At 31.8% G+C, this 17,489-nt stretch overlaps 1 protein-coding gene across 1 annotated transcript; it reads left to right on the plus strand.

The window, feature by feature from the left end:
* Window positions 1-304: 304 nt before the first annotated feature.
* LOC143058344 (uncharacterized) lies at window positions 305-17,028 on the plus strand. Its single transcript, XM_076231819.1, has 10 exons — window positions 305-346; window positions 1,038-1,062; window positions 5,903-6,160; window positions 7,818-8,855; window positions 9,090-9,196; window positions 10,853-12,097; window positions 12,794-12,824; window positions 14,079-14,347; window positions 15,615-15,642; window positions 16,247-17,028. Exons 1-10 carry the CDS (start codon window positions 323-325, stop codon window positions 16,555-16,557), a joined length of 3,336 nt encoding a protein of 1,111 aa, XP_076087934.1. The 5' UTR covers window positions 305-322; the 3' UTR covers window positions 16,558-17,028.
* The last annotated feature ends 461 nt before the right edge of the window (window positions 17,029-17,489 follow it).

Here is a 17,489-nt window from a genome sequence, read left to right on the forward strand (position 1 = left end):
ATATTGTGGGATGCTATGAATAACAAAGACGATAAATTCATTCAAGTGTGGACATTACAATATAGCAACTTATGACATACTAATTAATTATGTAATAATTAAGTCATAATGAAATTATCACAATTTGAAAGATGAATCTTTCTTCTTTCTTTTGGTACCTCATTTATAATATATAAAGAAGGATTAAATGAATTATATCAGTTTAAAGGTGTCTGAATGGGAGTGAATTAATCTTTGTATTGTGCTACCTTAAGCTGACATCACTATAGCATAATGTTTTCTTGTGATTCAGGGGGAGAAGCCCTTAGATGTGACCTGGGATATGGCTTGTAAAACGTTATTTAAGGTAAAACTAAAACGTTTGATTGGTTTTTAGATGTTTCTAATATAAACAAAAAATCATATCCGTAGAGTCTTCATGTTTAAAAGATTGTGCAGCATAGAACTTATATATATCTAGTAAATATATGTCAATAGCACCTAATATAAGACGATGTTAAGTCTGAGTAATACCTTGACTTACACCTAGTAATTAAAAATCCGGAACGTGTGTGACCAACACTTTATTGCAACAGTATTAGATGCTTTCATATTCTGAAAGTTCATGCAACATTATTTCAGAATCGTTTAGTACATAAGATGTTCCTAAGCTGGTGTTTCATAGCAACATGTCACTGATAGAGGGTTACTGTTTACAAGGAAAGTTGTTCCACTGAGATATTAAAGTGCTCGAAATGCCTTAGAAACTTTTACCGGCATTATCATGGGTTTAATGACCTTACAGGAATCAAATATGCGTCCTTCAATATGTCCATCTGGAATGTTGACACTTAAAAAAGGATTGGTACTTACATGCACAGTACGATTGATGAAACGTGTGAAACTCTGACAGCAAATTTTCCTGGGCACTTAAGTTTGCATTATCAGAGAATAATATGAGGGCATATCTAAACTACAAGTATTATGTATACATTTTTTTTATTATTAATTATTGATTTAAAAAGAAAAATATTTATCTTATATCAGTTTTATTGCAGGAGTTTGAAAAGAATCGTTTACCTGGTATGTAACTTTTTATTTTGGCACACTGAATAGCATTTAATGTTGAATGAAACTGAATATTCCGTAACACAAACGCATCGCCACGACATATATATCAGAAGATGTGGTATGAATGCCAATGAGATAACTTTCCTTTCAAGTCACAATTAGAAAAATAAACTATTGTAGGTGAAAATACGACCTTCAATACGGTGCCTTGGCTCACACTGAGCTGCAAGTTATAAAGTGCCCGACACATGACTAGTGTAAACAATACAAATAAAACAACCAACGGTCAAATCTACATAAAAAAACGAGAAACGAGAAACATTTATGAACCACATCAACACATGACAACCTTTGCACAACAGGTACTTGATTTGGAAAAGGTGCAAACAAATGCACGAACAAAAGTGTGATTGTGTATACTCATCTGGGGGTGGTACTTCGTGACCAATATGCCTAAGTGGTCTAACTACTGTTTCCGTAAAATGTCAACACTGCGGTTGTGAGCACGAATCTCACACGTAAAAAGGTATGCTTGACTCGAATCTAAATTGACCAGGATTTTTAGTTGAACAGAAGAAGGTTGATGGTTCTCTCCGGCCTCTCCGACTTACTCCAGCAATAAATACTGATACTTATGTGTTCTTAACGGTTGTATCTATAAAAAAAACTATTTCAAACGGGATAGTACATCCTCAATTTTACTTTAAATAAACTTATCGATAGTTTAAATAAACTTATCGATACTTTAAATAAACTTATCGATACTTTAAATAAACTTATTCTATAAGGTTACCATTTCAACACTGTCGTTCGATCTTTGCATATTGTTTTTTTTTTGTTGTATTAATATTGATTTTGTTATCAGTAAATTAAAAGTAAAATAGATACTATTGTTATATACACTATGCACTTTCATGGATCTACAATCTATCGACTCCTGTATAGTGGCATATCAGAAATAAAGAAAAAGAAAAATATTTTTAATGGACATTGGTTATCTACGGCCAAAAACATTTAAATCATATTTTGTTTAATAAGGATACTTGTTGGCAACATCACGTCAAACAACCACTTTATAAATATAAGCATCACACGCATAGGTACATTGTTATGCGACTGTCTACAAACGAGAGGTTTAGATACATGAAGCTATAAATCCAGGTTAAGTCCACCATTTCTACTTAAAAAAGTGCCTGTATCAAATCAGGAATATGATAATTGTTATCCATTCGTTTGTTATGTTTGATCTTCTGATATTGCCATTTGATTAGGGACTTTCCGTTTTTAATTTTCCTCGGTTTTCAGTATTTTTGTGATTTCATTTTTTATTAGTAATCTTTAACAGGTTGTTTGAGAAAGTTTTTGCTTATAGACCATCTTGGCTGTATCCCATCTTATAATTCTTTGTTAAAACTGTTGATTAAGATTAAGTTAATATAATAGTTTTCATTGTCCCTTTTTAACGTTTTTATCTATTATGTTTGTTGGTTTGTTTTGCTCACGCAGTGTTGTCAATATAACGAAATCCAATGCCATTGTCATACAAAATGAAATTTAGCTAGCAGGTTTTATTCAAAAGTTTTACATAAGGAAATGTGTGTACCAAGTAAGGCGGATAATCTGTTTAAGCTTTTAATTGTTTTTTTCATTTTATAAAGGACTTCCCGTTTTTAAATTTCCTTGCAGTTCGTTTTTTTTCTTATTTTATTTTGTTGGTGTAAATATGAATATAATGAAAAACCGTTTAACATTATCGCTTATAAGAAAAACAATATTCGGATCTAACAACAAAGTGTTATTGTGTAGATATATCGTTGCTCAAACAAATTGCAGTCTATATAGTTTGGATTTCGTTTAAATCAGCATATTCTCCTGCAATAAAAAGAATAATCGCCGCACAAGAAGTCACGTGCTCTTATGTGCATAATTAATATAGGTAACAAATGGTAATTACATACATTTTCTCTCTTGGAATACGAAATATAGTAATGATTATTTGACGATGGCCTATGTGAAGATCAGTAGGTTTTTTTTAAACAAATGAAAACAATTTTCCTCATCAAGGCAAAATGAGTGTAAAGTATCTTCAAAACAAAATATAACATAAATAAATTTTGATATTAAAAGTCCATTTTAAACATCTCAAAAGTCTAATGATTAAGATATAGCAAAATTATTCATCACATATTTCCATAACTTTTATCAATCAATGAATATAGTGTTATAAACAAATCAGCTGGTTTTAGTTTTCACAAAAAGCATATTTTCAATACATACTGAGACTGAAAACAAAATAAAACAACGAGTATTCCAAAAAGAGCTTTATGTAAAAAAAAACAATCTGAAGATTCATTTTAAAATCTAGTTTATAAGGAAATATTAAAGTTAATTCAACTCTATGAGATTGATTGCCATGAATCAAGTTACACTTCAGATACGTTCCTTGCAAATTTCTATGAAATACGGACGACTACATAAACACTTTATATGCATTGCAAGATATGTAACGTAAATTAAAATTGCATCGTTCATAACCAATCATAATCTATTACAATGTATATAATGAAGACGTTGTTCGGACAATAAGCCAATTGATGAATTACATTGACAGCTAACCACGTAATATTTCTTAGAACTAAGAGACTATTAAGGACATACGATACAGTTACAGGGGAGGTAATGACGTTGCTAACGTAAAATGTTATTTTCGCGACGTCAAACTGTGACACATCGGGAAAAGATGCATTTTTCGACTGATTTAATTTGAAAACCAGTACATGGACCCCTATTTCCTAAAACGATATTTTGTTTCATTTTGCAGGGGGATTATGTGGACCAAATTTGATAAAACTGTAAATAGTGCAATTTTTTTTTTTCTCAATTCATGACCATTTGATAAATATGAGTTGTTTCTGAATAAAAAAATGCATAAATGTTTAGGATACTTATAAAATACAGAAATTACAAATTATTTAACAAACAACAATTTGTGTTTATCTTTTAAAACGAAAAAGTTATGTCTTTCTTTCGAAAGGGGAAATACGGCCACAAATCCGAATTTTGAGCAAATATACAAAATTTCGATCTCATTTAACTAAAAAAAGTAGCACATGAAGGTCTATTTTTTATTACATATTTGAATTAATCAGGCAAAAAATAGCCTATATGGAAATTTCTTCAAACTTTGAATATGGGATCAAAACTGTATCGTATGCCCTTAGGTACATCAGACGTGTGCTTCTGATACGAATCTTTAACTGCGATCAACAAGGATAATAGAAATTGGTTTTTGGACGATGTTAAAAATGTTAAAAACTATATAGCCATGTACATTATACAAATCGAAAAAAAAATAATGGTTCAATTGTATAATTTGTTGTATATGCTAACAGTGGAAAGATATAAAAAATAAAGTACAGTCACATTTTAAACTTTAAAAAAAATGTTACTAGTACTATATTATTTAGATCGCTTTCATGATAAACCAGTGTCAATTTAATCAAAACGAACAGGATTAAGGAAGATGACTTTATACACAAATATATCTAGATGAAGGATTACTTGTTTGTTATTTCAAAATTCGAATATTAAACGGACAGTATTATAGTCATAATGACAGTCCTATATATGTGTTGAGATAGTTGTATTTAAAATTATTAAGATTATGACACAATGTTGATTGCGCTACATATTATTTGGCATTTTGAAAATATTATGGATGTGTCGTATTCCTCACATATTGTAGTCAGTATCATATAATCTGATGCGACTGTTATACAATCAAACGATTTAACTAGCTAGAAAATCAGGTTTAATCCACCGTTTACTTTTGAAAGGGAATGCCAAAATCGGAAATATAACAGTTGTTTTCATTCGTTTGAGCTTTTGATATTATTCATTAGTTTCTGATTTCATTGGAATCCGATATTTTTTTTTTTTAAACTATCAATACTGCTATAGCTGCGAAATAAACAAATACACAAAATAGTAAAAAAAAAAGACAACACGAGAAAAAAATGAAGATACTGGGATATAACCCCGACCGTAGGAACATGAAATGCATTAAGGAATTATCCCTTTCTCAGGAAGAGGAAAAACATTTGAAAAAAAGAGACAGATAATTTCTTATGAGCTATTTGTTCTACATACGACTAATCACGGATGTTCTACTTACATATATATAGTCAAAATTCGTTTAAACTGGTCAAATCCGATTAAGTACGAACATAATTCAAAGAAATCCGCTCAAAAACTATGGATTTCGGATGAACTCTTAACAAAGGCAAATTGCATCGACAGGTAAATATCTCTGCTGTGCATCATTACACTCAGAAAACAGCAGTACGAAGACTAAACAATAGAATTTAACAACCTGTAAATTCGCATAGTCAAGACAATGATGTTTAATCTGTCTAGGGCACTAATTGCCACTGAAAAACAACAAAACATATCCTCTTTCAACATCGCTAGCAATCTGATCACTGTGCTAAAATTAAAATTGAGACTGTGCTAGTATGATACCTTTTGCATATTGATGTTGAATCTTTAAGGAAACAAAAGATAAAGTAAAACTACATACGGCGTTTCTTTATGTCACGGCTAGGTCTGTTCCCTAGTAGTTCAACGTTTATTTCTCTCAGTATGACTGATCATATACTATCTACTTTATCGAACTAGTACCTGTACATAGAGCCCGCATAGTAGTAATTAAAAAAATCAAGATTTGTGGAACTATCTTTTTTTCACTTACCCATCAACTGCACATTTATTTTAAAAGGGACATTGACTTATATGTACAATAATATACAATGTAACAATTGTTCATTTGACATTCAAATATTTTGATGTTAAGGTCTTCCAATTGAAGTTAAAAAATTCGATACGAAGTCGGCACAGGTATTTTCTAGTCTATTAGAGGAAGAAAGTTATCCACACTATGAGTCAAGAGTAATGTTTGCTGGCAAACAGGGAACAGGAAAGACAACTATAGCCAGGTATCTGGTTGGGAAACAGCCTACTAAATTTAGAATGTCTACAGATGGGATAGAACTATACAACGGTCTTTCTTATATGGACACCGAATCAAAACTCTGGCTTGGTGGACAGCAAGGTAAATTATCCAATTAATGCAAAACAGAACATGCGAATCATTAATCATCAATCAAATGATATTTTTATGAACTGAATTAACTTATCACATTATCATTAAAATTATTTTCTTAGAACCAGTATGAAAGCTACCCATGCAATAGGATCCACATGTAAAGCTGTTTTATTGACATGACATTTTGAATACATGGTAGCTTCAAAATAACTACTCTGCTCTGTGTGCAAACTATTCAAAATAAATATTATATGATTGTCTCTTTAAGGAGCCCATCTATGTAAAGCCACCTATGGTTAACATACAGCTTACAATTAGACAATTTTAGTAGTTTTAAGCTGACAAATATCAGAGTTTATAAACACACTACTGTTTTACTACTGTATTATTGGTAAGAATATGTTGTAATATTGGATCTTAACTTTTAAAGTCAAAACCTGTAAATATCTGAAGTTTAACGTAACTGCTGAAATGATGAAAATTGCTGAGTTTTTAAAGTATATTATCTGAAGTGGCAAAACTATTGCAATTTCTTAAACCCTGCTCATAAATCTATAATAAATAGAAACAAATCCCATTTCACAAATTGCTTAAATATTCAGTGTTACATTTCTTACTTTGAAAAAAAATGTGTTTGAGTAGATAGGCGTTATCCTATAACAACGATGTTTCTCCTTTCTGGACCCACCAATGATCGAACCTTGCATATAAATGTATGATACATAACTTGCATATTTTATTCGCGTGTTATACAGCTTTCAAATTCGATCATGTAGTGGTTGCGGAGGAGTTGCGGACCGCAAAAAGTTCTACTAAACCATCACAGGTCTCCTTTTTCATGTTTTGGTCTAATTGATCCTCCATAAACTCTCAAAAAAAACAACATACGGTGTATAAATTTACAGCCCAAACAATACAGATCATAAGTTGGATTCAAATAAATCGCGTACGTCGAGAAGACGCGTGGATTGTAGAAATGTCATAAACAAATAGACAGAAAGACTGACAGACCAACATTATGAAAATATATATTCCCAAGCTATCACAAGCATGGGTATTATATGTACCTTTATAATATATCAAGGACAGCCAATGTAGCCGTTCTAACTTGTTTCATAACTCTTTTAGGTAACGTTGCTCTCATATGCCTGTGGCTATTTTATGTGTGCTTTTATTCAGCTCTTCAACTGTTTCGGCTCTTATACACTCTAGGTTTTTAAATATTCGTTACTGACGTAGGTAAATCCAGGAAAGCGCTTTAGGCTCATTTCATTTATATCGTGTTGATTTCATTTATTTTCATATATCTATTGCACGCAAACTATTTTATCAAGTGTGAACTTACTATATAAGTTGACACGTTAAAAAAAACAAGAAAATATAGTTGCAAGGAGAATCAACTGTTGTTACATTTAACAAAGATTTCATTCTATTAACACGATGTGTTTTCTATATGAGACAATACGATGGTTGGAAATTGGCATAGAAAACACTAAATCTGAAGAAAATCACAAATATAGGTTAAAGTTTTAATTCTTCTGCCTAATTATAAATAAATAGAACGAAAATACTGCTTTGTTTTAATTGCTGGAAAATCGTCAAAATTAAACATGAATCTGGTATTATACTATTATATAATACTAGTCATTTTGTCTTATTTAAGATTTCTCATTGGAAGAAATAACCTTTAGCAGATCACTTTTAAAAGGAGTCAAATCAATGAAAACTATAAAGTCAGATGATACAACGCTAACAAGCAAAGATCTACCAGTCATGTCACAAGCTATATCATTGACGGCCAGCAAAGATAAACTAAGACGTCAATCAACGACAACGAGTCAAGATCTACCAGTCATGTCACAAGCTATATCGTTGTCGTCCAGCAAAGAAAAACTAAGACGTCAATCAAAAGAAAATCCAATGTCAGTTACAACACCAGAATGGTCAGAAGGGTCAAAATGTGATAGTTTGTTTTCCACTAAAAGTTTTAAAAAGGTATGGAACAGGTCTGAACATCAATTTGAAACCGTATCAGTTTATATTAGCAGTAAGGATGGGAATATGAGCCAACAACTAGTAGGTCAGTTATGTAAGCAAAACGCAAGAGCACAATGCAACGATGACAAGTATGAGACAGTCATACAAGATAGCACTTATAGTTCAGGAAACCAATCAGGATTACTAGTTTCGGACGGGGAAAAGTCAGAGGGATTTGACAATAGAAATATACAAGCGATACAGGATAGTCCAACCAGAAAAGATTATACGGATTTCTCAAAAGGCAAATATATAGGTGAAGATTTGCTATATACTGACATTTCAATGGATGACTCGGATCATGCGAAGTCAGGTAACGCTGGAGAGGTGCACATAGAAACTGTAACTAAACCTGGATTGATCAGAAAGTTAAAACAAATGTTTGGGGTTTCGAAAAAAGTTAAAGAAGTCAAAGTATCAATCACGAAAGACAACTTTCTCAAGAAGACCTCTAAAGTCGGGAAAAAGCAGTTACACAACAAAAAGATAGCACCAATAATTATTTGGGATTTTGGTGGCCAGGATGTCTTCTATTCAACACATCAGACATTTCTAACATACAGAGCTATTTACATAATTGTATTGGATGGAAGTAGAAAACTTGATGATCTATGTCCCTATGAACAATACCTCCCAGGTAAAAGTGGACATAAAACAGGTAGAGGTATGTATACATATACATTCATTTTCAATACAAGCTAGTGTGAAACACCTGTAGGAATCACATTAAAATCCTAATATTTCGTCAGAGCGACACATGGGAAGCTAACATATTCTCACTCTTTAGATTATAGGCGCAATAATTGGTAACTTACATCTATCTTTTTAATTCTTTCGGAACGTGACCATTTAATTTCATTATTTCTTTTCCCCTTATACGTTTTCTCTACTCTAACAGATTACCTGCTCTTTTGGATCAACACAATTGTAACATACTGCAGAGGAAGCGTACAGGGATTTCCTAAAATTCTGGTTGTGTTAACACACAAAGATCTGGTAACAGCTGTAAGTATGTTATAATGTATCAGTTAACTCTAGTCAATTGACTCTGATTAATATGAATGTTATGTAAAAATAATCGAGAATATTGTATGTATGTGTACTAATGTTTGTTATTATATATAATCACTGCAATAAGTTGAGGTTTACATCTTTGAAAACAATAATAGATGTTTTAAACATAACATATTCAAAAGTGGGAGACTATTATTAGTGATGATTAGTTTTAAACATCTTTGTTTATCTGAAAGAGGGACGAAAAATACCAGAGGGACAGCCAAACTCACGAATCGAAAATAAACTGAAAACGCCATGGCTGAAAATAAAAAAAAGACAACAATAGAACACATGACACAACATAGAAAACTGAAGAATAAGCAACACGAACCTTACTAACAACTAATGGTGATATCAGGTGCCCCGGAAGGGTAAGCAGATCCTGCCCCACATGTCACACCCGTCGTGTTACTTATGTTATATCCGGTAAATAGTATAATTGGTAGATCACATTCATGCAGGAGAAGGGGATAGTAGTTACGAAGGTAAGGAACATATCCGATAAACTCCACCTGAAAGCCTGAATAAGTAAAACACTTCTGGTTAAATATTTGTTTTTTTTTAAAGTAATTTCTCAAGCTTTGCCTGCTGGTCAATCTATGACTGGTTATCATTTGTTTAAATGTTGTTTTTTTTTAAATTTTTATGTATTTCAATAAAATATTGTAGTGTTCATGTATGTAACCACTCGTGACCCGTGACTTGACCGATCTTATTTGACTGCGCCAGTGAATTGTGTTAACAGTAAAGGGTTTGCCGCATTAAACACTTTCAATAAACTTATACTATTTCTTCTTTCTGGTATATTATATGTAATATAATGTCTCTTAAGATCAGTTCAGATAAGAAAGCATTGGCAAATGCTAATCGCATATTGCTTTTAACTAAATGGTATAGAAACTATATATAATATTAAACAATAAACTGCCAAGATATGGTCTTCTTTATGTTTTGTCTTAATTCCTTTTAGTAGTTGTCTTTCCGTGTTATGTGGTATATAGAATAGTCTTAAACTAACCTAACGTAGGAACTAGGCATATACAGTAGTACGCCAGACTTGTGTTTTGTCTATATAAGGCAGGCTTCTATACCTACCGGACGCAAGCATATAGGGTAAATATGTATTTTGCTCTAATTTCAAAACGATACCAGCCATAGTATCTTAGGTATCACAAGTGCTGAAATGTCACTGTTTATCTGTTATTACTTTGGGAATTGTCAACAGAATTGAGAGATTTGTTTGTATATTCTAGAGTATTGTTCGGTGTGAGCCAAGACTCCGTGTTGACCTATAATTGACTTTTATAAATTGTTATTTGGATGGAGAGTTGTTTCATTGGCACTCATACCACATCTTCCTATATCTATCTATGACTTCTGTCTTTATATAACCGTGTATCAAATTTTTTTATTTTTTTTTGTCATAGATTGTATGCTACAAAAATGCATTGAGTATACTATCTGTATACTTATTCTGTATCTGGTGTATTTGCTTTTATAATATACACACTTTACACTCCTTTTACCATAAACATGTCATTTCGATAAAGGTGATTGTTTCTTACTATAGATATTGTGTAAAAAAAAATGCATTTTCTTTCTTAGAATGAGGTTGAAAAAAGAAGACATGAAATATTTGCAGAAATCAACAAGATGTTTCACCAGACATCGTTAATGCAACATTTAGTGCTTGATGATAAAATATTTGTAAACGCACACGACAAATATGACCCAGAAATGACGAAGATCAAGGCTGCTATTATTAGCGAATCAGAGAGGCAACCAACATGGGGTGAACCACTTCCAAAGTGCTTTATCCCTTTAGAGTTAGAATTTGCAACGCTGATCAGAAAAGGCATTCCTCTGATTACACTAGAGCATCTTGGGAAAATAAACGCATTGCAACCTATTAGACCGTTATCAGAAACCGAGTTGAAGGTATTTCTGAAATTCCAACATTCCATTGGCAAGCTTTTGTACTTTGATGAACATAAATTAGACGACCGTATAATTTTGTCTCCCACTCTTCTCATTGATGCATTTAAATCAATTGTAACTGATAGAAGGTTCTGTCAAGGAGATGCACAGAGAGAGGAGTTGTGGGATGTAATGAGCAAGAAAGGAGTAGTCTCAAAACAAATAATCGAACAAATTTGGAAGAAACAGAAATATAAGAAATTCTACAAAGATAAAGATTATTTACTGGAAGTTATGACACACCTGGATATATTGGTAGAACCAAAAAGATACGACTTAGATCACAACCGTATACCTGCTGACTTCTACTATGTAGCAAGTATGGTACGAGCTAAAGATGATTCTGGATACCTCCAATCAGCTGGCTTTACAACCAGGAGTATTGCCATAGCCTTTCAATCGTCATCATTGATTATACCGCCTGCATTATCCTTTAGATTTATCAGTTACTGTCTATATGTCTGGGCGGTGAAAACATACGGAGATATCAACAAGGAAATGCTGTTCCATAGGTCAGGGGTCTTTACCATTGATTCGTCTTTAGATATGTACATTGCCTGCGAAGATGAAAGGATTGTTGTCCGTCTTGTTCATGCCACATCAAGCACACTTATAATGAGGGATGTAGCTTCCAGCATCTATGAATGCCTTACATCAGCCTTGGAGAAAATAAGTCAGCTCTATATCAGAACAAGTAGTGATCAGGCTCAAACCAGCGATGCATCCTTTATGACCAGGATATGTTGTAACTCACCAAATAACGCATGTGTTCTTCCTGACAACGATCTAGCTCACACAGACCAAATATGGATATGTCCTTCACATGGTATTGAACACAGCATACACACAATTACATCGTGGATTGAAGAAAAGGTAGTTTATGTTATGAATTGTTTCCTTGAGAGGGGATGGCAGGGAAAATTCAAAAATAAACACACATTAAGTTCGATTCGACATTCTAATTTGTTATCGATAAACTCGCTACTCATTTTGAATTGTATCAAATTTACCAATAAGATCCGAAAAAAATATGAACTGCCAAAGATGCAATGCTTTGTTTTTTAGTTAACCAAATTGTTATAATAAATAAACGATAAAAATAAAGATCAAACTAAATACCCTTTCTTTTATGAAATGCAAGGAATTGTGTTTTCTCGTTAATCAGCTGTCTTTTAAATGAATACACATTTAAAAATGGAAATTACTATTCAAATATATACTCTGACAATGGATTAAAGTTCACATATTGATAATTCTGTATTCAAATACATAAAAAGAAGTTGTGGTATGATTTCCAATGATACAACTCTCCATAAGCAAGAGACCAAGGGACACACAAATTAACAACTATAGGTCACCGTACGGTCTTTAACCATTAACAAAGCCCATCAAAAGTTGTATATACATGATATACGCTAATAGAAAAAGACAGTTTCTGACTTTTACAAACGGTTTTAAATTTCAACCCAATCAGTTTGATGACATATCTACTAATAATGTATAACAAATTGATTTACAAAATAAAATTAGTAACTTTCAATTAGTTTATAATTTCCTTTTTATTCTCAGGAAGACGAACAGTGTAAACCAGGGTGCACAGGTAATGTATAACAAATGTTGAATATTGTGTTATTTCAATTTTAAGTATTATGTTTTTGATCGCATCTTGTAGAGAACTACTTACTTTAATACAACAGGAACCTCTCAACTTTGTAAATTGCAATAGTTAAAATAAACAAAAACTAATTTCATATGACTCTTGTATTTATTTATTAACATACTTCTTGTTCAATTAAAATACGTAAATTCGTAATGTTTCGTTTAATAACATGATAATCCTTTAACAAATCATTTTTATAGTTAATATTTGTTCTTTTTTCTCAAGGCAAACGGCTGACATGTGAAGAAAAGCATTATATAATAACGTTTTCGAATCATAAACATATGACCCGTTACCTGAACAGTGTCTAGAATAATACCGTAGGCATTTGCTGCTTGACCTTCTTTCCATCTGATAGGGACTGACTTCTCACTGGTTTAGTTGAATGTTAAGAATATGTGAAAATTTCCCGGCGTTATGGTTTCGCCCGGTTTGAAGATATATTTATATATAAGTTTTAGTTTGCAATAATGTTGTGCGTATAATTTTCCTTGTTTTATTTTGTTTTTACACAAAATGAGCTCGTCCTTATTTTTTATAGCGTTGTGTATATCACAGTAGTATATACTTGTGAAATATCGTTTTATTAGGACCTATCTCTTTTAATATTTTAATGGCTATTTTGTGTTAATAAAAACACATTTGGCTGATGTGCTTTGTCTGTATTCCATTTTGCTTTTGTGCTTTGGCTATATGCCTTTTTATGTTTCTTTGTAACATATATACCGTGGCTCTGTACTTATACATCTTATCATTGAGTTATGTATTATTGCAAATTTGTGTATTCTTGTCTTTAGTTTGTGCTTATATTTTTGGTCTATATACCAGTGCGTGCTTATTTGTTACATATTTGTTTGTTTCTTTGATGATTAAGATTATAAAATGTTGACTGCTGTATATTTGACAATTTTACCTATTATACCTGTTGTTCATAAAATGGTATTTGATTCGACTGTCATACAAGTGAGAGGTTAAGCTAGCTCTAAAACCATGTTCATTCCACCATTTTTTACATACAAAAATGCATGTATCAAGTCATAAATAATACAATTGTTATCCATTCGTATCATATGTTTGAGCTTTTGATTTTAACATTTGATTGGGGACTTCTCGTTTTGAATTTTCCTCGGAGATAAGTATTTTTATGATTTTACTTTTTGGTATTTAAAAAAATATGCAATATTTCTGATACAGTTACCAAAGATGAATTTCTGAAAGCGACACCATCAGACATACATTTACGACGTCTGTCGTTATTGTACAGTCCATTCGAGGCTAAAGAACTGGCAATACATTTAGGATTTTCGAACAGGGAAGTTAATGTCATACTGGAAACTGAAGATGCCTTAACATCAAGCTTTGCAATTTTGCTACGATGTCGAGATAGCAGGATGGTGACATTTAAAGACATCAAAGAGGCGGTAGAAATTATTGGTAAAGAAAGTATTCATATACTTTGTAAGGTAAATATATAGTAATGAATCATCAAATAAAGTAACCTTGTTTTGCCTGTACTTGTAGTTAGTTTAATTTAATGCTATATGTTTATATAACAATGTTTACTACAACATATAAAGGCAACAGTAGTATACCGCTGTTCAAACTCATATTAACAAACACATCCAATAAAGTAACATTGTTTTGCCTGTAATTGTTGTTAGTTTAATTTAATGCTATATGTTTATATAACAATGTTTACTACAACATATACTCATATTAACAAACACATCCAATAACATTATGTATATCATGATGTATATCATGTAAATAGGATAACTATGAAAGTACAAAGAAAACACAATAAAAAAAGATACAACATGAAAGACAAAATTTGAAAAAAAAGAAAAAAGTCCTCATGATAATCCGTTTGAATACCGATATGTTTAGTAATCGAAATATACATTTCTATTGATATATAAAATTGAGAATGGAAATGGGGAATGTGCCAAAGAGACAACAACCCGACCATAGAAAACAAAACCAACAGCAGAAGGTCACCAACAGGTCTTCAATTCCCGCACCCGGAGGCGTCTTTCAGCTGGCCCCTAAACAAATATATACTAGTTCAGTGATAATGAACGCCATACTAATTTCCAAATTGTACACAAGAAACTAAAATCAAAATGATACGAGACTAACAAAGACCAGAGGCTCCTGACTTGGGACAGGCGCAAAAATGCGGCGGGGTTAAACATGTTTGTGAGATCTCAGCCCTCCCCCTATACCTCTAGCCAATGTAGAAAAGTAAACGCATAACAATACGCACATTAAAATTCAGATCAAGAGAAGTCCGAGTCTGATGTCAGAAGATGTAACCAAAGAAAATAAACAAAATGTCTTTATAACACAAATGAAGAAAATGAAGAGATTGATCATTATTGAATACAATACAATTCCTACTAAGTTCTTTAAAAAATATAACGAATGAAACAAACGTATGCAAACTGTTCTTTCTGTTAAAGTCAAGTTAATCTTTCAACGCAAAAAAAGTTAGCATTTAAGATAATATTATAACATATCTAACACATGTTTGGTTAACATAAATGGATTTACATAAATGCACTGAGAATAACAATTATAGTTAAAAGTAGATTTAGACTTGTTTCATTAGCACTTATACCACATCTTCTTATATCTATGATATCGAATACACTTGACCTGTATTGTACATCAATACAAATGCTTTCAATTATGACAGTTGTGACAATAATAGGTTTTTCTTTTTTGCAGCTTGTGAAAGGCGAAAATATTCATTTTGGTAAGTACAAATATACGTGAATCCATTATTTTCCAGAACATGTAGTAATATAAACGTGAAAACTGATTGTCTGTAAAATTAAGAAGTATTTTTAAGATATGCATGTGTTCTATTACATAGTATTGACTTCTATGAAAATGCTACGTAGGCAGTCAACAAGGTTTTATAAAACTTAGTTAAAAAGGGAATAGTGTATAAATTCAGCAATATTAAACGTACAGCAAGAAGTAAGTGGAATAGGGTTAGACATTAATACAACGTTCTGATTATTGTCAAATTACCTCTTTATGATATATCTGCTGGTATTTTTCATGATTATACAGATAAAAATGCAAACTACTCCTATAACATACAATGTAATGTAAAATATATGTCCTTTCGTCAATAGGAATTGAAAATATATACAGCATGTCAGCTTCCATTTAGATTGTTATCGGGTATGAAATAGAAACACACATAACATTCGCATGATATAAGTATTGCATTTCACAAAATAAGACCAATATTTGATATATTTTCTCCATTCAATTGCATATTTGTTTTCAATATTCTATTTGTCATTTTAATTATGTTGCAAACATTTCCCTATATTTTAACAACGCAGACATGGAACCTGAGAAGTGGGATCTGGTACCTACAGCAGAACACATAGACAGATTAGCTCCATTAGTAGGGAAATACTCCCTCCCGTTCCTTATCGAACTTGGAATGGATTTTAATACCTGGGAACAGATCAGCCACAGACAAAATGAAAGAGATTTGGTCAGACTGAACCAGGATATCTTAGAAGAATGGCGATTCAGGTTTTGTAGGAAGCACAATCTGAAACCAACTTTGCGAGAAATCGCACGTGCATTCAGTAACATTGGAAAAAATGTTAAAATCGTTGACAACACATTATCAGATTTATTTTAACTTTTTTTGTTTTTGTATTTAGCTTGATTTTCTCTTGAACGCATCTGAAATACGCTTTTCAAAACATTGTATAGAAATCATCTGAGAATGGATAAATTTAAATTAACTGCATGCAGTTCACCGACATCTTGGATTATATATAAAAAAAAAAAACAGTACGTTATCGGTCTAGTCCGTTTTAAATTGTAAGACAGATTTAAAACCAATGTAAGAACATTTAGTGATATATTTCATTTTTGTTTCAACAAATGCCAAATATTTCTGTTTCTTTAAATCAATTTTCAGCTTACCTATTTAAGCGGAGTTAACACAAACAGTATTAATTAAATTAGATGTATGTTTCATTATAATACGTTTTTTTTTTCTAATTGGCTTCACTGCAGTCTCGCGTTATTCCTTAACCAACTTCATTTCACAATAAAAATGATCATTCACGATGACACAAGGTCCCACAATAAAATTCATAGGTAAATAAAAATCGTGTTATCATGGTCCTAGCTAAAAAATGTAATTATAAGTATTGCATGCTTTTTTTGTACCTTCATAGGATTGTAAATTAACCAAAATGTACTTTGGTCAACGCTTTCACACCCCCAATGAAGTTACAAAACGACACATTCAATTTCTAAGTGAATGAAAGTTAAAGAAAAATGCATGGTTTACTTCTTATAAGAAAACAAGTTCGGTGGCACCATGTTTTTCTTAATAACTTCTTAACGTATACTATGATTAGTCATCATTGGTTCCAATATTATAATTTGATACACCAAACGCACGTTTCGTTTACATAACAATCATCAGTAATGCTCAGTTCAACATAGTTTCTATAAAACATTTTGTTCATCTTTTATTTGAAAATTCTTTTACATAGATTTCTTTTTATTAACATAACAGGTTTTTTTTGTTGTAAATAATGTTATTGACTTCCTCTT

This window comes from Mytilus galloprovincialis, chromosome 14, assembly GCF_965363235.1.
Source record: "Mytilus galloprovincialis chromosome 14, xbMytGall1.hap1.1, whole genome shotgun sequence".
Lineage (NCBI taxonomy): Eukaryota > Metazoa > Mollusca > Bivalvia > Mytilida > Mytilidae > Mytilus > Mytilus galloprovincialis.

What these genes read in the sequence shown, in the direction of transcription:
- LOC143058344 (XM_076231819.1), top strand. Translation starts at nt 323, where the DNA reads ATGGCTTGTAAAACGTTATTTAAG. An exon ending in ACAAAGATCTGGTAACAGCT is followed by an intron (nt 9,197 to 10,852) that starts GTAAGTATGTTA and finishes TTTCTTTCTTAG; the next exon opens with AATGAGGTTGAAAAAAGAAG. An exon ending in GTGTAAACCAGGGTGCACAG is followed by an intron (nt 12,825 to 14,078) that starts GTAATGTATAAC and finishes TTTCTGATACAG; the next exon opens with TTACCAAAGATGAATTTCTG.